Source organism: Mastomys coucha, unplaced genomic scaffold (genome assembly GCF_008632895.1).
Source record: "Mastomys coucha isolate ucsf_1 unplaced genomic scaffold, UCSF_Mcou_1 pScaffold6, whole genome shotgun sequence".
Taxonomy (NCBI): domain Eukaryota; kingdom Metazoa; phylum Chordata; class Mammalia; order Rodentia; family Muridae; genus Mastomys; species Mastomys coucha.
The window spans coordinates 25,245,088-25,269,667 of NW_022196912.1; the positions used below are offsets into that span (position 1 = coordinate 25,245,088).

General features: G+C 48.2%; 1 protein-coding gene across 9 annotated transcripts in view; it reads left to right on the forward strand.

Annotated features, from left to right (window-relative positions):
• Window positions 1-24,580, forward strand: part of Otof (otoferlin) — a 105,352-nt gene that overhangs the window by 1,527 nt on the left and 79,245 nt on the right. For 4 of the 9 annotated variants that reach the window (XM_031356146.1, XM_031356149.1, XM_031356147.1 and 1 more), the window contains exons 1-2: window positions 2,688-2,900; window positions 23,169-23,227. In XM_031356146.1, coding sequence (XP_031212006.1) covers window positions 2,822-2,900; window positions 23,169-23,227 — 138 coding nt within the window. In that variant the 5' untranslated portion in view covers window positions 2,688-2,821. Of the gene's footprint in view, window positions 1-1,368; window positions 1,488-2,668; window positions 2,901-23,168; window positions 23,228-24,580 lie in introns of those variants that run through there. The other 5 variants (XM_031356142.1, XM_031356143.1, XM_031356148.1 and 2 more) reach the window with 3 other exon arrangements.

A 24,580-nucleotide genomic window follows, 5' to 3' on the forward strand; every position in this document is an offset into this window, starting at 1 on the left:
CACCCTCCTGTGCTGCTCAGGACCACACGCCCTCTGCCTTTTCTGCATGCACTCTGAATTGATACCTGATATAGCTGGTGGAGTCGTGCTATGCTAACTGGAATTGCTGTCATCTTCGAGATGGGGAAACTGAGGTTTGGCAAAGCTTTAGGACTGCTTCGGAGGATTTCCCTTCAGCGTGTGCAGGGCTGTAAGAGGCTCCATGAAATTCACGCTTTACAGAAGAGAACAACCAGGGGACCCTTCGGGAGGGGGGAGCTGCTAGTACCACCGAGCCTTACAAACAAGGATGAACTTGTGTCATTTTAAAGGAACATTCATCTTGGTTTTAATATTTTAAGATTTTTTTTGCATTCAAAATATGCATTTTTAAAGAATTGCCTAACTCAATATAGTTATAAGTATATGTCAGAAAGGTGAGCAGAAACTGAGGAGAGAGAGGAGAAAAAAGGTACAGAGAAAAATAGAGCAAAAAGCAAGAGAACAATTAGGAGACAGGGAAGGCTCTTGGATGTCTGAGGTTACCCCACTGAGGGGTTCTGGGGGGGGGGTAACTCCATGCCATGAAAGTTTAGTACCTTCTCTCTTTAAACTTTCAAACCCTTTCATTATATCTATCTGTCTGTCTGTCTGTCCATCCATCCACCCACCCACCCATCCATCTATCTCTATCTATCTATCTATCTATCTATCTATCTATCTATCTATCTATGTCTATCAATCATGTGGAAGGGCACGTTCTCTCTGTCTCTCTGTCTCTCTGTCTCTCTGTCTCTCTCTCTCTCTCTCTCTCTCTCTCTCTCTCTGTCTCTCTCTTTCTCTGGGTGTGGACATGTACTACTGCTCACAGAAGAGCAGTTTATCTTTTCCTACTATGTGTGTCCCAGGGAACAAACTCCAGTCACCAGGCTGAGCAGCAGCAGCCCTTACCTACTGAGCCATCCCATCAGCCCAAAGCCTGTAGACTCTTCTGGACAGGCCCCTGAGCTTCCAAGCCCTGCCAGTGTTAGTTAGACATCTTGCCACATCTTGAACAGGAGATGCCCTGCGAAGATCTCAGGAGAAAGGGGTCAGCAGGGGAAGATCCATGTGCAGCAACCCCAGGCCAGTGATACCTGGATCAGGAGTCACTCACAGGGAGTCCCAAAGCCCACCTGAATACAGATGCAGAGTCACCCCTGGGAATGAGCACCTGAGGCCAGGAGGCAGGGGCAAGATGGGGGACACTTACCAAGAGTGAGCAGCAAAAGCAATGGTTTGTAGGCCCCAGGGTCAGGGAACTCAGCCCCCAGCGCACCTTTCCCTACAAGCCCTTCCCGAAAGAGCAGACAGGCAGTCTTCTGCTGTTCCTTGGACATTCCTCTACAGATGTCCCTCTGCAACCTCTAGCAGCTGACAGAGCAGGGAGCAAGATGGCTGTCCTCTCACTGGAAACTACCCATCAATGGCATCACCTCCTCCAGTTCTTTGTCTCCAGCCTGCGATGGGTATGTTGGTGTCCTGACTTACACAGAAGAAGCCCCTGCGGCCTCTCATTAGGACGTCTCTAGTCACGATCCCTCTCTTCAGGACCACTGCCTGAAATTCAAGACTATGATCCCAGGACAGAGCATCAGAACCTAGCATCCCAGGGGCACAAACAGTGCAGGGCCAGGTGGTCAATGCATTGTTACTTCTAATGCTCTTATTTAATAGGGGCCAGCTCTTGGGGACCTCCTTCAAACTGCCTTATAGAAGCTGCTTCCAGACTCTCTCTCTCTCTCTCTCTCTCTCTCTCTCTCTCTTTCTCTCTTTCTCTCTGTGTGTTTGTGTGTGTGTGTGTGTGTGTGTGTGTGTATGTGTATGTAGTATATAGGTATATGATATAGGTGTATGGATGTGTGGAAGCCTGAGGTCAACCTCAGTTGTCTTCCTTATTTATTTATCTATTTATTTATTCAATTTACCTGTTTAAAGACAGGTCTCTTTATTGAACCTGGAGCTTATTTATTCAGATAGCTTAGCTGGCCATTAAACTCCAGGACTTCTCCTATCTCCACCCTTCTGTCACCCCAGAGCTGGGTTAGAAACCCTTGCCCCTGCACCCACTTTTAACATAGACTCTGGAATCCAAACTCAGTCCCTCATGCTTGTGTGGCAGATGCTTTACCGACTGAGGTGTCTCTCTTGCCCCTGGCTGAGGCCCAGCATGATTTATCTAGAACAGCCAGGTCTGTCCCGTCCATGTTCCCCAAGCCTTCTGAGCATCCACAACCCCAGTGATCAGCTAGACAAAACAAGAGACATCCTGGGCACTGCCCAAGAGACCAGCACCCCATCCAAGTTCAGTTCACGAAGTTCCAGATCCCCATGCCTGCTCTGACCCCACACCTGCCCATTCGAATGCCCTCTGCAATCTGTTGGCTCTGAGTGACACAGCTTTGCTCAGCCCCGCCAAACAGTGGGAGCTTCCATTCAAGGAGCTGGGAGAAGACACCTGAAGCTGGACAGGGCTTTATCTAGGAGCTGGTGCTGCTGAATAATGAATTCAGCGTGCATTCCTGGGCTACTGGCTGGGTGCACAACACACACACACACACACACACACACACACACACACACACACTACACACATGCTGGGCTGACAACTCAGAGGGGCGGGGCTGGCAGGGCTGCACAGCTCTAATGAGCTGAAGGAGCAGCTTGCTTTGGTTGCCTTGGTCTCTGTGGGCAGCAGCAGGAGGAGGCGGCAGCAGCCGGAGAAGAGGGAGGCGTGTGAGCCACACTCCACCAGCAAGCTTCTTCCCGCTGCTCTGGCACTGCCCAGGCTCTCCCCACCAGCATGGCCCTGATCGTCCACCTCAAGACCGTCTCGGAGCTTCGAGGCAGAGGTGACCGGATTGCCAAAGTCACTTTCCGAGGTAAGGAAGCCCCTGTCTCAGGAGGACGCCAGTTCTGCAAGCTGGATCAGCCCATATTCTGTGAGCTGATAGGGACGGGAGAGGACTGGGAGGAGGGATGGCTAAGTTCTAGCAGGCACTGTGGCTACAAGGTTTCTTAAGAGTGGCCACCTGCCCATGGCCTGGCCAGCCTTTAGGTTTCCTGTGATCCCTGCTGGGCCAACACGCCAGGGTTCTGGCAGAGTATAGATTCTTGGCTCAATGAGGGGCCCATCCCTGTGGTCACACAGAACCCAGGACTAGGGGCCCTAGGCCGGCACCTTCTTGGGACCCCTTTTCTACCACCACCTCTAGACTGGCTGAATAGGAGTCTATGCCTAAAAAGACCAGAGTGGCTGGTAGAAACCATGGCGGCCAGTATACTCTGTCCTCCAGCATGACGAGGATGCTGTTGGCTTTTCTAGACCTTCTATGTTTCTAGACAGGGACATAAGTCCCACCTCTCCTCCGTGGACTCCTCCTAGCCTCCTTCAGCTCATGTGTTATGACCTAGTGCATACCAAATCTGGGGGCCAGAAATGTGAAAGTGAGCGTGAGGCTGGCCCTGTCCTAAAGAGCCACATCTGGTGGGGTAGGGGAAGTAGTTAGCAGGCAGGCACAAGTATGTGATGCAGAGCAGAAGGGGACCCGATTATCCTAGCCAAGACTGGGAGTGAGCAATTAGAAAAGGCTTCCAGGAGGAGGCAATGCTCAACTGCTGGCTGAGAGATCAGTGGAGGGAGAAAGCAAAGGGAAGGATGGCATGAGAGGAATTGGGAACAGTGTTCCCCGTGGCTGGAAGCAGAGCTGAAGAAAGGAGAGACAGAGGCTACGTGAGCCAAAGCTCAGAGAGGGTGCAGAAGCTTGACTCCAAAGAGCCAAGGAGCTGAAGCTGGGCTTTGTCCAGGCATCTGGCAGCCCTTGAGGATCAAGTAGAGAAATACAAGATCGGGCTTATCTCTGTGCCCACCTACCTCTGCAAAATTCAGCCTGCCTAAGCTCTTTGACCAGGGTCAGTGTGCCCCTCTCTGGTGTGGTGTCATCCCCCCACAGGGGTCTCAGGGAAGGAACTATGTATGGCCCAGGATGTATGCTGTCCCTACATGCCTGCCAGGAGGGGGATACGAGACAGGGCAAGTCACTAGACATTCCAGTGGGAGCCTCCAGGCACCCTGCGTCACCCACCCAGACACTGGGCTCTCTGCACACAGCTAGCCATTCCAGAGCAGAAGGAAGTTCCAGCTATGTCTACCGGACCACCTACCTACTGCATTGCCGGCCACCCCAGAGGCTACTTTCTCTGCAGTGGCCTAGCTTTCCATGTGCCACCTGCTGGCTTGTGCTAGCTTTAGAAGAACAAGTGCATCCCTGTGTTCCACATGCAGCCCCGGGCCTGGTTCTTAGCCCTAGGTTGCTCGGTGGCTACAGTTGTAACTCCACAGACCGGACTGAGCGGGGCCTGACTCCTTCCCAGAATCAGAAACCGGGGTCCAGGGAGCCAGTCAGTGAGTTAGTGAGGGATAGGAACAGTGGCCCAACTGTCATGTCTTCATTCTGGCCACCCAGCCCTGTACTCGCTTCTGTCTCCTCCAGGGTCCACAACGAGTGGGCATCCTGTCCATCAGAGACTCCTATTTTTTTTTTTTTTTTGTCTTTTTCTCTTTGCAGTGGGCAGTGTTAGGGAGTTGAACCCAGGGCCTTCCACATGCTAGATAAGCTCTCTGCTGCTGAACCACATGTGTACCTCCCCTTTCTAGCCTTCAATTCACTCTATAGCCCAGGCAGGCCTTGAACACACACTCCTCCTGCCTCAGCCTCTCGGGTAGCCGAGAATACAGGCCTGCCCACAAAAGCCAGCTTTCACCTTTTCCTCTGAGCTGCCACGGCAAACACCCAGGAATCAGGCTGCTGTAACCCACACTCTCCTCATAGTCAGAGGCAGAGCTTCTGGAGCAAGAGGTGAGGGGTGGGCAGTAGGGACAAGAGAGACTGCAGTCAGGTTTCCAAAGAGAGAATGCTCAAGACATTCCCAGCAGGCGGTATCTACAGGACACCCCAAAACACCAGCTAACACTGACATTCCGGAGGGAACTGACCAGCAGCGCATGCCTTCCTGACATCTATCATCCATGTTCAAACCACACTATATTGGGGGAAAATTAGGAAATAGAGAGTAATGCCCCCTCCTTCCCAAAACTCTCAAATGAAGCCGGCAGCGGATGGGGTGAGGGGCCGGCGTGGGACCTGAGGGTGAAGGTCCTGCCCAGAGGAGTTGCAGGGAAACAAAGAGGCTTGGACTCCATCCTGCCTCACAGGGCGTGGCCAGCCTGGGCCTCCCAGGGGCCAATGGGACACAGCAGCCCCATGGCACAGAGGGGCCTCCAGCCTGCTGGAGCTGGCTCAGGAGCAGGTCAGGTGCAGGATGCTTGTCGGCTCCTGGTTTCTCCGTTCTTATTTCAACTCAAGCAATCACCGGGGCCACAGAATGCAGGGTGGGAGCTGTCTGTCTGTTTTGGGCCTTGGGCTCCGCCCCTGTAACTCCAGCCCCACCCCTCTGCCGCCAGATCCCAGGGGTAGCTTGTCATCTCTACATTCATCACTTGGGCCTTCTTGCCAGAACACAAGGCCGGGAATCTTCCAGACGTCCACTTGTTCACCTGGCCTGCCTGCTGATACAGAGACCTTCCGTAGTGAAGCTTCCGGTGGGGACTCATTTTTACACTCCTCCCCACACCCGGGTTTCCGTCCTATGACATTGAACGCTGATTCTCGAGCTGCCAAGGGTTTCCTGCCTGAGAGTGTGTACTTCTCTGTTGCAGAATGACCCCATTCTCCGCCTTACAAATGTCTATCTTGTGCATACTTCAAGACCCACTCATGTGCCGCCTCCTCCAGGAAGTCTTCCCCTCCCTTCCATACCCTGTACACCCTCCTGTAGCTCTGCCACAGTTCCACTGTGGGCACAAGTCACCCTTTGCGAGCTGTGCTAGCTACCTCCTGAGGACCCTCGAGGCAGGGAGCAGATCTCAGCTGAGCTGCTGAGCAGCCACCAAAAGAAATGCCGTCCTTCTCTGAGGTCTCTAGACTTTATGTTTACTTGTTGGCGTTTTTGAGACAGGATCTCATGTAGTCCAGGCTGGCCCTGAACTCTCTGAAGCTGAGGATTACAGGACTAGAAACACACAGTACCATGTGCCACACTGCTCACTGTTGAATGGGCTTAAAGTCTTCCACTGTGGCCCTGTCACTCCTTGGGTTAGCTCAACTGTAAATGCCACCAGAACTTCATGCTATAGGATATACCCAGATGAAAAGAGGCCTCAGGGGCAAAGAGCTAAGAACCCTGGCTCACCTTCCTTATGTCAGCCGCCAGCTCGGAGAAGCTTCAGGGTGTGGGAGGAAGGCTGACTTCATCCTTCATCAAATGTTGAGGTCCAACCAGTAACCATGTTACTCAGAGTTGCAGCAGTCAGGGAGGGCTTCCTATAAGGGGAGGGCAGGTTGGCCTGGAGAAGCAGCACCTAGCTGGTTCTGGATTGGCATCTCTGCATAATACAGGAGCTGTGGAGATGGGCTGTTGGTGACAAAGCTACTTACTCTAGATGAGGGAGGGGAGTGGACTCCAAGCCAGAAGAACAGCTGGGAAGGCAGCCCTGTGGCTAGAGGCAGGGGGATGGGGGTGAGCGTGCCTGAAGACAAGATCTACCCAGAGGGTGGATGAGTTTGTTTGTTTGTTTTGTGAATATGACTTCTTTCTGGGACCTCCCCTCCCACTCCCCTCCTCCTCCAGTAAGGGAGTCAGACTACCAAGGCCCTATCCTCAGTACTTCCCTGACTGCCTAGGCCGTCCTAGCACCTCTGCTTTTGGAGAATGGGGCAGGTTCCTCTTTCTGAAGGCAGAAGACAGAGGGGCTCCCCGAGAACAGCAGCTGCAGCCCATGCAGGTTTGGGCACAGCGCTGTGCTTTTGACATGGCTACAAGGAATGTGTCCCCAGCATCCTCCAACGCACCTGGGAGACACCTGGGGGACACCTGGGGGACACCTGGAGGACACCTTCTTGCCTAAATGCCATGGTGTTGAGAACTTCTCCTTTTCTTCCTCCTCCTTCCACCCTCCTCCTTTTCTTCTTCTCTTTCCTCCTCCCCTCCTCCTCTGCCTCTTCTTCCTCCCCCTCCCCTCCTCCTCTTCCTCTTCTTCCTCCTCTTCTTCTTCCTCCTCCTCCTCTGCCTCTTCTTCCTCCCCCTCCCCTCCTCCTCTTCCTCTTCTTCCTCCTCTTCTTCCTCCTCTTCCCCCTCCCCTCCTCCTCGTCTTTCTCCCCCTCCTCTTCTTCTTCCTCCTCCTCCTCCTCTCCCCCTCCTCCCCTGAGTAAGCCCAGGCAGATGCAGACCTGGTGGGGAGCAGATATTCCACCCAGAACATTCCCTAGGCCCTCCTGCTTTGATAGGAGAAGGTATTTTCATGCTATGAAAATTACTGTAAAATCATCTTCTGCTACAAAGGCATGCAGTGAATGCTGCTGGAAATGTACGGAGAGAGAGCCAACCTGCAAACGATTCCCCAGAGCACGAAGGCTCGCTTATCATGTCCATCTCTACCAGCAACAAAAAAAGCTGTCTTCTCCTACCTGCACCCACTCCATGGTCAGACAAAAATTATAATAAGAAGCTTCAAATATACACAAGAGGAGGAGCATAATCCCTTGTAGTTTCGACACCCTCAGCTCATGGCCCATCCTGTTCATGATCTCCTTCTAATTCCCTCATGCCAATTATCCTGAAAAAAAAAAAACATCTATTATTTCATCTAGAAATATTCAAGTCATAAATATAAAAAAAAAACATATATTTTACTGTTCCTTAAAAATGAGCCATTTCCAAGTACTCAGTCCACGTCAGTTTCCTTTGTCTCCTCAATGTTATAAATTGTTTTCCAGCTCAGGGAAAGCTTCTTTTAATGTGTCTTGTGAATCAAATAGTTAATCATCCATTCACCTAGTCTTTCATTCATCCACAAACAGTATTTGAGAACCATCCATGGGCCAAACACTGTTCTAGACCCTGGGAGCCCTGAGGGGGCAGTAAAGAGGCCCTTGAGGGCGAAGGACAACCCTGACACCATTGCTGTGAACACGATTGCAGAGGAGGGGGCACAGGTGCCACGGCAGAGCACAGCCAGGGAAGCAGGAGATTGGCAGTCCCTACAAAGCAGGACAGAGGCGGGAGGCAGCACCCATCCAGCCACCCACAATAAGTGGGGTCTGGGAGGGACATCAATGGAAGGGTGATATGCTGCCAGGGAGCTGTCCCCGAGTGCAGGTCAGAGAATCACAGCAGGGACAAGCCTACAGAATGGCCTAGTGTGGGGCTGGGAAGATGGCTCCATGGGTAAAGTGCTTGCCACACAAGAGTTCAGAGCTCCAGAACCCATGTTCATGGGATACAAGGTGGGCACAGTGGCTTGCCTGCAATTCCACCCTGAGACAGCAGAGGCAGAGATCCCCAGAGCAAGCTAGCCAAGAAGAGTAGCCCTGTGGGTGAGCTCTGGCCTTGACCAACAGATTATCTCAATGAATAAGGAGGGCAGGTGATACAAGATGAATCCTAGCAGCCTTGGGCCTCCACAAACAAGCACATATGTGTTTGCACTCATGAAAAATATACATGCATGTGCAAAAATGGAAAAAGAAAGGATTGGCACAGTCTAGTGTGCGGGGGGGGGAGGGGTGAGCCAGGGGTCTAGGAGCTGGCCATGTGGCACCGAGGCTGGAAAACTGTTAACCGTGGGTCTTGGTGGCACACTGAAGCCTACGAACTCTGTTTGCTAAGTGGATGTGGGGAGAATGTATGGGGGTGGGGAGGGCTTAGGTCTGATTCAGGAAAGAACATTCCATTTGGTTCCAGACTTCAGAGAGGAAGCCGGGGCAGGGTACAGCTAGGGCTGTGGGATAGATGGGAAAGGGAAGCCTGCTATTCAGAGGAGTGGTGGCTCAGAGACATAGTAATTGAGAGAGTAGGAAAAGACACCTCTGGATAGAGGGCAGGTGTGGCTTGTGGACACAGGGATTTGGATTTTGAGAAGCAGGGATCAATAAGCTCAAATAAGACTAAGATCGTCCCTGTCCTTGCCTCTCGGGTGACCCTGCCAGAATTCCGATGTGGAGTCCCAGGCAAAGATGAGTAAATAATGTGAGGTAAAATGCTACTGGGGACAAATGTACTGCTCTGGGCAGTCAATCCTCCTCTGACCTGACTGAATGCTTGGCAGACACAGAGACATCAGGCTAAACTTTTAGAACTGTGAGCGTCCATGTGGGCATCTACAGGACTGGAGCCTTGATCACTTCCAGCAGCAGCTGGTCAGTCAGCAACAGGGGTCACTGTGCAGCCTGAGGGCAGGTGATGGTCCCACCCCAAGAGACTGTGATGCACTTCCCAGCTCTTTAAGTTCAGGGTGCCCTATACGCCGTTCTTCAGGAAGGTACACCACTTCTTACCACATAGAGAAAGATAGATGCCCTAGATTCCCCCTGTCTTAGGGTTTCTATTACTGTAACAAAATACCATAACCAAAAAGCAAGTTGAGTAGTAAAGGATTTATTTAGTTTACACTTCCCTGTTGCTATTCATCACCAAAGGAAGTAAGGACAGGAACTCACACAGGGCAGGAACCTGGAGGCAGGAGCTGATGCAGAGGCTGTGGAAGGGCGCTGCTTATTGGCTTTGTTTACCATGGCATGCTTTCTTATAGAACCTAGAACCATCACCCAAGAGGTGGTACCACCCACAATGGGCTGGGCCCTCTCCCATTGATCACTAAGTAAGAAAATGACTTACAGCCAGATCTTACAAAGACATACCTCAATTAAGGTTTCCCTTTGTTCAGAGAACTCTAGTTTGTGTCACGTTGACACAAACCAGCTGGCCCGTCCTCTAAGGATGCTCCAGTCTCAGATGGCTCAGCCTTGGTTGAATGTTTAGTCATCCACCTCAGGGAACAGCAAACATCACTGTAGCAAGGAGGTACGCCATCCCGTACTACACGGGGAAAGGTAGTCTATCGCCATACTGACATGCAGTTCTCATGTGGATCGGTGTTTCACAGCTCTAGAAAAATCTCCTTCGACAGAATATCCTGTGATACTCTCACGCATTAGTGCTTCCGTGTTAGTATTTTTATTTTATTTTTTTTGTGTGTGTGTACGGGTGTTTTGTTTGGGTGTAACTCTCTGTACCACGTGTGTACCTCGTACCTGCTGAGGCCAGAAGAGGGTTTCAGATGTGGTAGGACTGGAGTTACAGTACAGATGGTTGTGAGCTGCCATGTGGGTGCTGGGAATTGAACCTATGGCCTCTGGAAGAGCAGCTGGTGAATCACTGAGTTATCTCTCCAACCCCTGCCTTTTTTTTTTTATGTGAAAGTTTAGGATAAAATCGGCATTGTGTGTGTAACGATGCTTTTACTCCATTTGAAAAAGTGGACAGTCATTTTTCCTGCATGTCTTACTATATTCCTGGTACTTGGCACAGAGCGGGTTCTCTGCACAGTTTGTGGCTTGCTGGGGTGGCAAGCACCTCCACCTGTCTCTGTATTGGGAGAACCTGTCTCCCAGCGTCTTCTAGCCCTGGCCTGGCCTCCAAGGCAACATTTCCTCCTCCTCTGCCTCCGTGATTTTGTCTAAAAAGTGGGACCCAGTGACGTTGGCACATGGAAGAAGGCTTGAGCTGCATCAGAGAAATAGGGTCCAATAAGTTCAAATACGGCTTAAGATCCTTGCCCTATGCCACCTCTCAGATGCACCCTGGCTGAGTCTGACTTTCTGGGTGTGTTAGCACAGTGAGAAAGAGGAAATGGAAATGACCCTTGACTCAGAGTAACAGGAAGTAAAGTATAGTGGCCGAGGGGGCTTTGTTTAGCGGAGAGTTGGAACCCCGGGAAGTCTCCTGAGCCCAGCTCTGTGAGCAGGTGGATTTTCGGACACAGTTTAAGGAACTTGAGGACTATGTTTTGGGGAAGGGCAACTTATTTTGAGTTGAATTTCTTTGTTGTACTGAACCATCACCCGTCAATAAGAAAGAGAAGAGCACTCTGTATCAGCAGACGATGGGTTGTTTCTAAAGGAAATTGCCAACAATCAGACAAGAGAGTTATTAGGGAGATGGGTGACCTGACACATCCCTCCTCCAATGTCACCCTAACAGGGTTTTCTGAGGTATTACGCCTCTGAACTGAAGAACGCATACTTGTCTTAAATATCTATGGTACTGTCATTGTGACAGGCAATATGCTGCAGGGCTCAGGTGCCACCACATTTCAAAAGGCTGACACCTGGGTCTGGGAGATGGCTCAGCAAGCTTGGCAACCTGAGTTGAACCACAGAACCCACACAGAGGTTGATGGAGAAAACCAGCTCCATAATGTCTTCTGACCTCCACATATGTGTGTGGCATGTGCAACCACATACACATATCATACATATACATTGATAATTAAGAGAAACTTAATAGACTGACATCCTGAACACTCCCAGGGAGGTCCAACCTTTTGAAAATGGGATACTGTCATGTACAAATGTATGCCGTATTCATAGCTACTGCGGAGCACAGATAGCCCACGGGCCTCATGTTGGGCAATTAACACAGGGTATGGTCTTTGGCTGTAATGAAATTCATTGTAAAATCAATAGCATTATGATATCTTTTAAAGCCCAGAATATTTAGCAATTGCATAATGGCCTCCTTTCTAACCTGTGGACAAAGAGCACAAATGATACATTAGGAGCCATTGGTGGCTGGGGCTGTAATGCACGGTGGGGCGCACACCTGGTGTGCATGCAGCTCTGGGTTTGACCCTTGCTTCCACCCCCACAGGCTCTGATTTTGCAAAAGCAGAGAGAGGTGCTGGATAAGTGTGTGCCACACAAGCATGAGGAGTGAAGTTCAGATCTCCAGCATCCACATAAAAGCCAGGCAGCCGTGGAGGCCACCTGCAGTCTCAGCGCTGAGGATGGAAAGGCGGAATCCCCAGGAAAGCCGTCTAGCAGAGTCTCTGAATGGGATCAGCAAGCTCAGTCTCCAGAATAGGCCCTGAATCCTCACATAAAGTGGAGAGCAACTGAGGAAGCCATCAACCTCTGCCTACATACACAAACCCTCATACATACACATACACACATACACAGTCACACACACACACACACAAACACATAACACATGCATACATACACATACATACACACTCAGACACACACACATTCACAATACATAGATATTCACACGTACACACACTCACACATACTTACATACACGCATACATAAACTTAGATATACTCACACACTCGCATGTATACACACAGACACACATAAATACACTCACACATAATCACACTCAGATGCTTACACACACTCACAGGCATACACACACACTCAAATAAACACACATGCATATCCATACAGACAGTCACACACATAGTCACACACACACACACACACACACACACACACACACATGTGTGGGTGGGTCCAATGGCTCTCATAAGCACAGATTTAAAATCCCTTAACAAAATATCAGCCAACAGAGAGGTAATAAATAAAAGTGCATCATGATACATGGGTTTTATCCCAGAAAAGCAAAGTTCTTTTTAAAATTATAAAATCAAACCATTTTACCATGTAAGCAGAATAAATGAGAAAAGCTACATAGTTCTACCCACAGTTACATAAAAATCATTAGACAAAATTCAATACCCACTCAGCAAAGTCCAAATAGAGAAACTTCTTAATCAGATAAAGGACTACCCCCAGACTATCCAGCTAACACTTGAACCCTCCACAAACCCTGAACTTTGGGACCTCAGGTGAAACAAAGTTGTCTTCTGATTATCTTTCTAAGTGGTGTTCCAACCAGTGCGATAAGACAGGAAAACAGGTGGGGGAGGAAGAAAGGAAACTGCCCTTCTCATGAAGACTTTACTAGCTTGTGTGGAAAAGCCCAAGAAACCTGCATAACAATGACTTCAATGAGCGGAATTTAGCAGCTTTTTAGAACACAGGATTGAGACATACAAATATTTCTATAGGAACAACCAGCTGGAATGAAGAAATTAAAAAGTAATTACATTTACAATTGCATTAGGTATAAAATATTCAGAAATAAGTTTTGTCAAAGACATTGGCATAAAAAATAAACAAAACACTAAAACAAACGACATTAAACAGAGAGCAAATGTATTAGTCAGTGGAAGGAAGTTCATACAGTAAAGGTATCAGATCTCCATTAACTGCTCAGTAGAAAGAGCTCAGCCCCAACAAAAGCTACAGCAGGTTGTTTTGTAGACACTGGAAACTATTTTAAACTTGTGTGGGCATGCAGACGATCTAGGATAGTCCAAACAACTTTGAAAACAAAGGCGGCTGGGAGTCTCACTATTTGATTAAAAGTCTATAACATTGCAGGAACCAAGTCAGTGTACCATTAGCCCAACGCAGTCAATGGGGTAGAATACAGTGGATCTCATGAGCATGCAAATGATTGGGAGTAAGGTAATAGGTTTTTCAAAGAGCTAGAGACCTACATGGGAAAAATAAACATCATTCCACCCACAAAGATGGATCTAAGATGGATCACTAAAGCTAAACATTAAAGGGGGCTAGGGAGCTGGGCAGAGTGGAGCACATCTTCATCCCGGCGCTCAGGAGGCAGAGGCAGTTGGGTCTCTGTGAGTTTGAGGTCAGCCTGATCTAAGGTAGTGAGGGCTGGGACAGCTAAGGCTACATGGAGAGTTCCTATTTTAAAGAAATCAGGGCAGGGGAACTGGAAAGATGACTCAGAGGTAAAGAGGGTTTGCTGTGTAAACATGAGGAGCAGAGCTCAGATCCCTGCACCTGTGTGACAAGGGTAGATGTAGTCTCATAGGTTCCTGTAAGGAAGGCCAAGATAGGAACAGAGATAGGATGGTTGGTGGAGCTTGCTGACTGCCAATCTAGCGAAAATAAAAACAAAACAAAACCATGAAGTCTAGGTTCATTGAGAGACTCTGCTTCAAAGGAGTAACAAGGGCACACCGTGTCCTTCTCTGGCCTCTGCACATGCGCACAGGCATGCAACATACACACAGGCACGGGCATATACCACACATATACATATAAAAATTAAAATAAAACTCAAGATAAAGTTAAACAACAAAAAGACTATAAGATTCTGGAAGAAAGTTTAAAATGTATTTGTTTTATTCTTGGATTGCACAAAACTTTCCTAAAGAAAAATGCAAAAGTCACATGTTATAAAATACGAACCCAATAAATTAGATTTTCTAATAATTAAAAACTCCTACTCATCACAAAATGCTGTCAAGAATACAAGAAGGCAAGCCACACACACAGGATAAAAATATACGCACCAATGCAAATCAATAAAAAGTCAAATGGGCAAACTTTTTAAAGTGCGCCAAAGGCTTGAATAGATCTCATAGAATAAGCCTCAAACCCAAAAATGATAATAAGCATCACTAAAGAAAGTGTAGTTACAGGAGCTGCTATCTCACAGGCACTACAAATAACCAGAAAAGAAAAAGTCTCACACTGACCAAATGCTTATGGAGTGTGACTAGCTGAATTTTTTTTTTATAGTACTGATAAGTTTGTGAAAATCCATCACTTTGGGAAACTCCTTGTCAGTTCCTGATAAACTTATACAGATAGCTATCCATCGCGCCTGCAGTGCTGTTTCTAGGCATTTCCCCAAGAAAGTTGAAATTACATGTCTACAAGAAGAGTTGTTTTTAATCATAGCAGATTTACTGATATTACCTGCCCGGGTTTGCTTTCTATTGCCGTGATAAGACACTGAACAAAGACAGCATGTGGAAGAAAGGGCTTGTTTGGCTTACAGGTTACGGTTCATCACTGAGGGAAGCCAAGGTAGGAGTGCTGCTCACTGGCTTGTTCTTTGTGGCTTGCCCAGTCTGCTTTCTTATACATATGAAGACCACCTTCGCAAAGGTGGCACTGTCCACAGTGGGCGGGGCTCCCCGTTACTATCATTAACCAAGAAAATGCTGCCCATGGGCGTCCCACAGGCCAAGCTGATGGAGATAATTCTTCAATTGAGGTTCCCCATTCCCAGGAAACTCTAGTTTGACAACTTACATTGACAAAACAAGCAAAAACAACCATCTAGCACAATATCAGAAGCAAGCAACCTAACCATCTATCAGCAGAACCGCCCAGCACACTGAGGTCTATCAATACAACAGAATACTACCTGACCGTGAAAATGAATAGATTGCCCCACCCTATGGATGAGATCTATACGCGAGGGTTGAGAAGAATGATGGGCAGATGCCTCTATATTGAACATGTCCTTGCCTCTGGTCAGAATTTCCTATGTAATACACTCTACTTACATTTACAAGCTTTACATTATACGTATTACATGTGTTCTAGCAATGGGAAGTACATGGAATGATGTGTGTGGATTAAATGCAAATGTTACAAGCCCCTGTGTACAGAGAACTCCAGCACCCACAGGTTTCGATATCCATAGGGAAGTGGTTCCAGGAGCCCTCAGACACTGAGAACAGCTATACTGGGGTATGTATCAATATGAATGAGTCAGAAAAGCATTGGCTAAGAGAAGCCAGACACACAAAAGCACATCTAGGAGCTGGAGGAAGAGCTAAGTTGGGAAAGTGCTTGCCTGGTAAGCACAAGGACCTGATCTTAATCCCTAGAGCCCACCAGGCACGGTGGCAAGTACTTATAATTCCAGTGCTAGGAGGCTCAGAGGCCAGCCACTGGAGCCCACTTGTCACGTTCCAGGCTGATGAGAGACCCTGTCTCAAAGGACATGGTGGATGACACTCAAGGAACAACTGCCATGGCTATGTCTTCTGACTGTGTGTACACAGGCACACAGGTACTTGCACACAGATGAACATGCACACACATGGACATGTACACAGGCACACATGTACACAAAAGCACCTTCTACAGGAAACCATATAAATGATGTTTAGGGTCGGGAAAACACCGGGGTGTAAGAAATGGCTCTGTGGTTAAGAGCACTTGCTGCTCCTGCAGAGGACTAGGGTTTGGTTCCCAGCACCCACATGGTGGCTCGCACCTGTCTGTAACTCCAATTTCAGGGGATATGATGTCATTCTTTGACCTCCAGGGGCATTGGACATGCATGTGGTGCATTTCCATATATGCAGACCAAATTCTCACACATGAAATAGAAATAAACTTTAAAAATTTAAGATGGGGGCTGGACAATGGTGGCGCACGCCTTTAATCCCAGCACTTGGGAGGCAGAGACAGGCAGATTTCTGAGTTTGAGGCCAGCCTGGTCTACAGAGTGAGTTCCAGGACAGCCAGGAGACACTCAAGGAACAACTGCACAGAGAAATACACAGAGAAACCCTGTCTTGAGAAACCAAAAAATAAAAAAAAAATTGAGATGGGATAAAAGCAATCTTTGATGATAGAAATCGGAGCCATGTTTAAACACTGACAGCGCCAGATAGAAGTTAACTGGGAAGGGGGCTGGGAACTGAAGATGTTCTGTATCTTGACTGTGTGGTAATTAAATACATATGAGCATTTATTAAGACTCATTAAAATATACCCTTAAGATCTGTGGATGTAAATTTTACCTAGTTTTAAAAAAATCATAATCACACATAAAATACCTAAAGCTTGAATAATATTACAGGTGAGTGAAAAATTGTTTCTAATTATATGCTGCTAAAATTATACCATAAATGTGATTCATAGTAGAGGAGACAACTTTTATATTTAGCACATGACTTAAAGGACTAAAGCAAAGACAGGACTATTCCGTGGAATGATGGCTGTTTTCTGCATAGTAATAAAAGACGCACAAATGCTGTTCTAAACACCACCCACTCCCCATTTTGTGAATGAGGAGACAAAGTCAAAGAGAAGTAACTAGGTGGGGGGACATGTGGCTATCAAGTGGCAAAGCTGGTGTAAGAGCCACAACATCTGTCTACACAACTAAGGACCAGGAAAGTGGCTCAGCCTGTGAAGGTACTTCTGTTGCAAGCCTGGAGATATGAGTTCAGGTCCTAGAATCCTTTTTGAGGTGGGAGGAGAGAACCAACTCCACAAAAATGTCTTCTGACCTCCACATGTACTCATGGGGTGCACCCCATATGCGCACACACACACAATCATCATACATTCATACACGGTAATAATAAATATTTTGAATATCTACATAATTGGCCCTGTGCTCGTGGAGACTTGGTTTTATGTTAGATTAGTTCAAAGAAACCTCTTGCTGACTTCCGCAAGGTTCCAAGACATTAGATGAGTTCAACAGGATTATTCCCAGGTTCCAGATGATGAAAGAGGAACAGTGTTCTTTCAGGGCCTGAGACCCTGTGGATGAGACCCCCAGCTCCAGGGCTCTGACCAGGCCCACCCAGCCCTGCTGAAGTCAGAGCTCTCATGCCCTGCGTCCTGCAGCTTGTGAAATTAGCTAGCCTTCCAAGGATGCAGGCTGACACGGCATGGAGAGACTGAGGATGCAGCAGAGACTGCTCAGAGGGCTGCTCTGGACTAACAGGAAGCACGAAGCATCAGGGGAGGGGAGGGGGCCTTGGGGAACTCTGCTGAGCCCAGTTCAGGAAATGCACAGTGAAGCGTTGTTGATTTTAAGTAACACAAGGAAAGAGTTAGGACAGGACTGGGTGGGAAAGACTGTTCTGTTCAGTCTCTCAGGTCACATGGAGCAACAATGACCTGAGGGCTAGCTCCTAGCAAAATCAGGTTGAGGCTGGAATATGTCTTGAGACTCTCTTGCACTGCAGATAGTGACCAACCCACCATGGACTCTCAGTACCAGCCCTCCTCTTCCTCCTCCTCCTCCTCCTCCTCCTCCTTCTCCTCCTCTTCGTAATGCAAGGTCTTATGTAGCCCAGGCTAGCCTTGAACTCTCTATGTAACTGTGCCAGCTAGTTCTTGTCAACTTGACACAAACTAGAGTCACTTGGAAAGAGGGACCCTCCGTTAAGCAACTGCCTCCATTAGATTGGCCTGTGGACACATCTGTGGGTGCTCTCTTGACTGATGATGGATGTGAGAGGGTCCACCCCACTGGGATGTATTAGAAAGCAAGCTCTACAAGTCACATAGAGAAAACCAGTAAGCAGTGCTCTTCCATGACCTCTGCTTCAGTCCTGCCTCCTCCAGGTTCCTGCCTTGAGGTCCTGCCTTGGCTTCCCTCAGTGACAGACTGCAGTCTGTATGCCAAACAAAATCCTTCCTCCACATGCTTCCTTTGTCCATTGTTTCATTCACAGCAATGAAGAACCAAACTAAGACTTCGGGTGACTTTGAACCCCTACTCCTCTGGACCTTCCTAAGTTATTCCTTCATTGGCTACTTCCTGGGGACTGTATTTCTCCCATCACCATCAGGACTCCCAGCTCCATCAGGACTCAACTCCTTCCTTAGCTCTACATTCTTTGAAAATTTATACACATTCTCTCCTGGAATTCCCAGCTCCCTGGCCAAGCTCTCGGAGACCTGAAACCTGTTATTCCTCGGTTATTTGTATTCATGCCTGGGTAACTGCCACCCTGACCTGCTAGGCAGACTTCATTTCCCCCTCTTCTGTGCTCACACTTCATGCCGGCAGCCTAATTTTACCTTACATAAAAGGTTCTCCAAGGCTGACACGTCTTTCCCTGTGGCTTGTAATAAGCTCCTAAAGATTCTAATTATCTCAGTTCAACTTCGTTCCATGAGGGCTGAATGGCAGGCCTGACACAGGCCTGGGAGGGGAAGACCTCTTGTCGCCTGTGGAAATGAAGGAGCTTAAGGACAATCAGCCCTCCGTGCCTGCCTTGTCTCAAAGGTCCATCTCTAGCAGGGCCAACTGGAACAGAGAATTTAGTCTGTGCAGGTGGCATATTTTGTGCTGTGAAATCGGATCCCGTGAGAAGCTAGGACATCAGTCACCTTGCACATAATCCAAGCACTCGACTCACCTGCATATAGCAGTATAGCTGGGAGGTGGTATTTTTAAATGGCAAATGACATAAAATTTCATTGTATTAAGATCCTGAACCCCCCAAGTAGTGATGGGAATATCCAATGGAGTAGTTCTTTAATGACATTCTGAGCTGAGTTCTACACTGACTGGCAGGGGAGGGGACCATTTCAAACCAAACAGCTCAGCCATGAGAGGAAGTGAGGGTGCTGTTCAATTTCCCATCAAACCTCCTTCTCACCTGACCCCTCTCCACTCAAGGAAAAGGCCATTTTCTCCATCTTCTCCGTGGCAGGAAAGGGGATTGGGCATTAGGAATGTTTAATGGCTCTGTCTGAGGCCATTTAAAATGAAGCTGAAATGGCAGTCTCTAAGACTGGTGGTGGATGAAGTGGGTGGTGAGTGGAAATGAACTCAGGCAGGATGAGGTTCACAGTCCCCGGGATACCTCACCATGGCGGAGGCCTTGGCTTCCCCCAGGGAAGACAGGACTGCTTGCTAATCCTTCTAAAACGTAGCTCTTCTTAGGTGTGTTTCATTTCTTCAATGCATCTCTCTCTCTGCACTGTTTCTGCATGATTTGTTTAAGCAAATATTTATTTACATTCCCATGAATATATTACAGGTATATGGAGGGAGAGGGAGTTCAGCTCTCCTGCCGGAGACCATTCCTCACAGCTGCATCCCCAGAGCCCAAGACAATGAGGTTTTTAGTGCATCTCCAGGTGGAGCTGAGCCGTAATGTGTACGCTCTACAGTGACTAATTTCACTGTGTTTCACGTCTCCTCCTCAGGGCCAGGAGAAGCAACAGAGGAATGCTTTATGAACAGTCAAACCCAACAGCACCTCTCAGGCCTCATTGGCCTTCCCATGGCTGAGTTCCCCAGCTCTTCATTCCTGGAGACCCCAGAGCACAGGCCATATCCGAGGCTCATTAAGACCTTCTAGGATGAAAAGGCCTTTGATTATTCAGAGCAGTGGATCCTTGGGGAAGCCCAATGCACACCAGTGCTCACCTGATTCTGGAGTTATAGTGTGTGTGTGTGTGTGTGTGTGTGTGTGTGTGTATGCGCGCACGCGCTGGAGGGAGAAATTAACAGAGGCACAAAGCTCAGATGTGATTGCTCACGTGTCCCTCCCCTCCATTACTTGCCTTCAAATGCTTGGTGAAGCTTCCTCTTTCGATTTTTTTTCTTTTGTTTTGTCCCTGGCTAGTGCTAAAGACTCTTTCCTGTCTTCTCTATTTACCATCCATTTTCTGTGAATACAACTTCTCTGCATTTTTCAGCATGTCGTCTTTATCTCAGATGCAACTGGGCAACCATTTCTATATGTCCCTGTCCCCCATACATCACACACACACACATACACACACACACACACCACATACCACACACACACACACACACACACACACACACACACACGCACGCACACTGAGCTGTTTATGTGAACTCAACTGGCTTCCTGGTCAGGGGCTAGCTCTCCCTCCTGTGTCATAAAAGCCATTCAGCCCCTGGAAATCTCTTATTAAACAGAATAGAATGGCTAAGCATAATGGCTCACACTTGGAGGACAGTTGAGCGTTCAAAGCTGGGCTATAGTGCCACACTGTTTCAAAACCAACAGGATGAAGCCACTGAGGCCAGAAAATTAGAGTTTGTCCCTAAAGGGAACAAGCCTGGCCAAGTCTCTTTGCTCACCTCCCTCACCTGTGTCATGGCAAGGGCCAGAGGGCTAATCCCACCTTTCCTTGGCCCAGTGCTTGTCAAGAAGGGTCTTCAAATTTTCTGGGAGAGGAGGGCACAGAATGTTTCCCTAATACCAAATCACTTGGCTACCCAGCCACAGCCCATACTAACTCCCAGACCACTGGTTAAAGTTGGTGAGGATTTAAACATATTTCCCTTTTGATTACAAAAGTAAAGTATAATCTTTAAGAAATAATCATACATATAGCCAAGGATACAAATCAGAGACAGTGTTTGTCTAGTATAAGGGCCTTGTTTGATTGTTAATCACATACACACACAGAGGGAGAGAGGGAGAAAGAGAGAGAGAGAGAGAGAGGGAGAGAGAGAGAGAGAGAGAGAGAGAGAGAGAGAGAGAGAGAGAGAGAGAGAGAGAGGAGATGGCACAAGCCTGACATCCCAGAATTTGGAAGCCTATGTCGTCTTGATCTTGAGCGGTAAAGGTTAGCCTGAGCTACAGATAGAGTCTGTCTTCAAGCAAACAAAGAGAAAACTAAACAATTAACAAATTCATATATAACATATCTAGTGTTCAGTAAGAGCCTGAAGCATGTATATGCTTTGCAGTATCCACCTCTTGCTCCACAGAAATGGTCGTTTAATGATTGCGGTCTTTCCATATGGATGTATAAAATATGTGTATATATCCTGTGGAGTTGTTTTTGCTTAAGAAGCAATATCCTATCATAATGCTACCTGGTTTTGAATAGTAAGTTAATTGTAAGTAATTATTTTAACGTCTTCTACTTGGTTTCTTCCTGATAGAATTACAACCCTTCTCATAGGATCCCATCCCCTTCCAGAACAGAATGCACCATCCTTTGTATGAATCATTTTTATATCTCCTACACACTGTACCTTGGGCATGTTTTATATATTGATGGAGGTCAGTTCCAAGCCTGTGGCTTTCCTTTTACAGTCCCCTGAATGTGGGACTCTGTGGACGTTGTCTGTCCTCTTACCTAGAGTCCACATGGTTCTATACATCAAGAATTCCAGTGACTGTTTCTCAACTTGGTTTGGACTAGTAGGTGCCTTCAGTCATTTGCCAGCCCATGCCCCTGTGCCTGCCCCTGCTCTCTCTTAATTTGATCCTTCCAGCAACTTGGCCCAGACTGGATTGGTCTGGAAAGAAGGTGATTGATTTCAGCCTTTCCACTCAACAGTCCCCGTCTGGAGGCAGCATAGAGGAGGGAGGGCGGTCTGAGACACCCATGTCCATTTCAAATCGTCTATTACATGAGCCAGCAGAAAGGTAGGGTCCACGTGTAGGGCACAGGCAAGAAGCTACCTGAGCCTGTCTTCTCTGCAAGGGGGGAGGGGCACAGATATGGGAAGGTAGACAGACTGGGAGAAGGAAAGACCATGGCCATGGGTCCGGCAGAGAGCTATCACCTAGGACTTGGTGGTTGTGTTACCAGCTGGCTGAAGGGTCTTTTACTCAATTCAGACAGTAATCATGAGCAGGCAAAGCAACAGCTCCCCTAGTGTCGGAGGCTCCTGGAGTCAACTGTTCTACCCCTCCCTCTACAACTACCAGCTGGTTTGGTGGGGAGGGGACCCTTCGGTTTTCAGAGCTTGCCACCCCTAGAAACTCTCCATGGCTCACCACTGTGGTTCCCTGACTGCCAGCTGCTCTCAGAGTTACCAGCCCTGGTTACTGGCCATTTTCACTACCCGCTGTCTTTGGTGTAACTAGCCAACCTGCCAGTAGAAATCGCCAACACACAGAGTAAAAAACGGGCTGAGAGAAAAGCCATTGGGCCAGGTGTGGTCTTACGCAGCTTTAGTCAGTGCTACTTACACAAAAAGGAAGGGCTCACACACGCATGCTCCGAGTCCTGCTGGCTAACTGCAGACTTTTACAGAGTCATGCCAGTCTTCTCAGACATAGTGGGTCTGCCTGCTCTGGCTGGGCTGTCAGGTGGTAGAAAGCTGGGCTGCCTGAGGACCCAAATGAGGATATTAAAGGAGCAGGTCACCAAGAGACTGTGCGATGAGTCACTTGGGACCACACAGGACACCTTAGCAAACTCAGAGCAGTCCTCCGTCATCTCTTAGACCCTAAGATTTAGGAGAAGTTGGGACCTATTCTTGCCCTAGCAGATCCTGGGGTGGCTGTGGATATGGTCACAGAAGTGGTCTAGACACTACAAAGCCTGGCCAGTATGCAGAGCCTCATTGCCCTATGGGCCAGACTTCTGCTGGGGTAGCAGGGCTGCAGGCTGTAGAAGGAGACCAAGGGAGCCCCTGGATAAGTGTTAAGATGAGGATAGAGCCCAGGTCCACCCTTGTGCCCTGATTAGCCTGGGCCTTTCGCTGCTAGAAGGTCAGATAAGAAGTTATATATGGGGACTCCCCTTATTCTGGAGAGAGCTGCATAGCCAAAGGGTCAAGTGCTGTTCTGACACTCTCAAAGATGAGAGTGTCCCCAGCTCATTAGACAAGTCTGACTCTAGGATCTCCTGTCTCCCCTCAGGGCAGTCCTTCTACTCCAGGGTCCTGGAGAACTGCGAGGATGTGGCTGACTTCGATGAGGTAGGATATCTGATTCCCTGTCCTCACCCCTCTCCAACAAGGACCCCCCCTCTACCCCCACTGTGCTGGTCCTAACTCCAGCTTATGGGTGGCCTATGTGCAGCATGCCTCATCTCTGAGTGACTTCCTGGGAGGAGGTAGTAGGTGGCTGTGGAGGAACCTCCACTCAGCAGAATCCCACAAAGTGAGCAACAGAGCTGAGCAATGGCTGCCGCCAGGTCTGAGCCCTTCTGGCCCCTGTAGAGAAAATATCCACCGGATTTCTAAAGCTCAAGTGAGTCTCTCTAAGGGGGTCAGCGGGGTTGCCATTAGAGTCTTTCCCCAGGGTCTCATGGTATCCTAGGAGGAACCAGGCCACCAGAGCTTCAATGATGTCCAACTTACACAAGATTCTCCCTTTCTAAGAGCATCTAGATGCCTCTCCTGCCATGTTCTCAGACACTTCTGGATGAAAACATAAAAAGACACACGCACAGTGGTTCCCCCTCCCAAGGTTCTTGTTTGTTTGTTTGTTTGTTTTTCAAACTATAGACTCAGATCACTGAGTATATAAACTACTCCCTTCAGTTTATGTGTGTCATCTCATTGGCCCTCACCCCTGTCTTTCAGTATGAATGTATACATGGGCGGTTTCTCCGTGGTCCTCATTCTTTCCTTTCCACCCCACTTCTAATGTAGTCAACAAACGCCTCTTGGTGTTCTATACATTTTGGCAAGGTTTGGACTGCTGTAAGCATATGTATGTTTGTTTACTTAAATGACAATGTGTTAAATATTTTCTGTTCTATTTTCCGCTATATACTCTTTCTAAGTTCCATCTGTGTTGCAAAGCGCTGCTTGGGACACAGCCAACAGTGGGTGACCAACCACTCTGGTCTGCCCGAGATGGAGAAGATTCTAGAAAGACAGACTTTCAGTACTAAAACAGGCGAGTTCTGAGCAAGCGGGTTCTGAGTTAGTGGATCATGTGTCTCTACCAGGGCGGGTCCCTTGCTCACACCACTAGAAATACAGAAAATGGTCTCCATGCCTCACCTGAACCTGTGTGAATGTCTCCCCAGGATGAGCACTGGAATCAGGAATTTCTGACTCACGGGGTGGCATACACCTAAGGTGACCAGGCACAGTCACTGCCTGTGCTTCTGTCAGCAGAGAGTGTCGCTTCCTCCGCCCACATCCTTGTCTAAAGTTAGGGTTTCTCTCCCAGGCCCCTGGTTTTCACCGGTGCAATAGAGATCTCCTCTGATTGCTCAGGAGAATCTCTTGAGAATGTTAACCTCTTATTCTCCTCTTTTGCAAATTGTCACCTTCCTGGCCATTTTACCAGTTCGCCTCTTTGGTTTTTCTTACTGG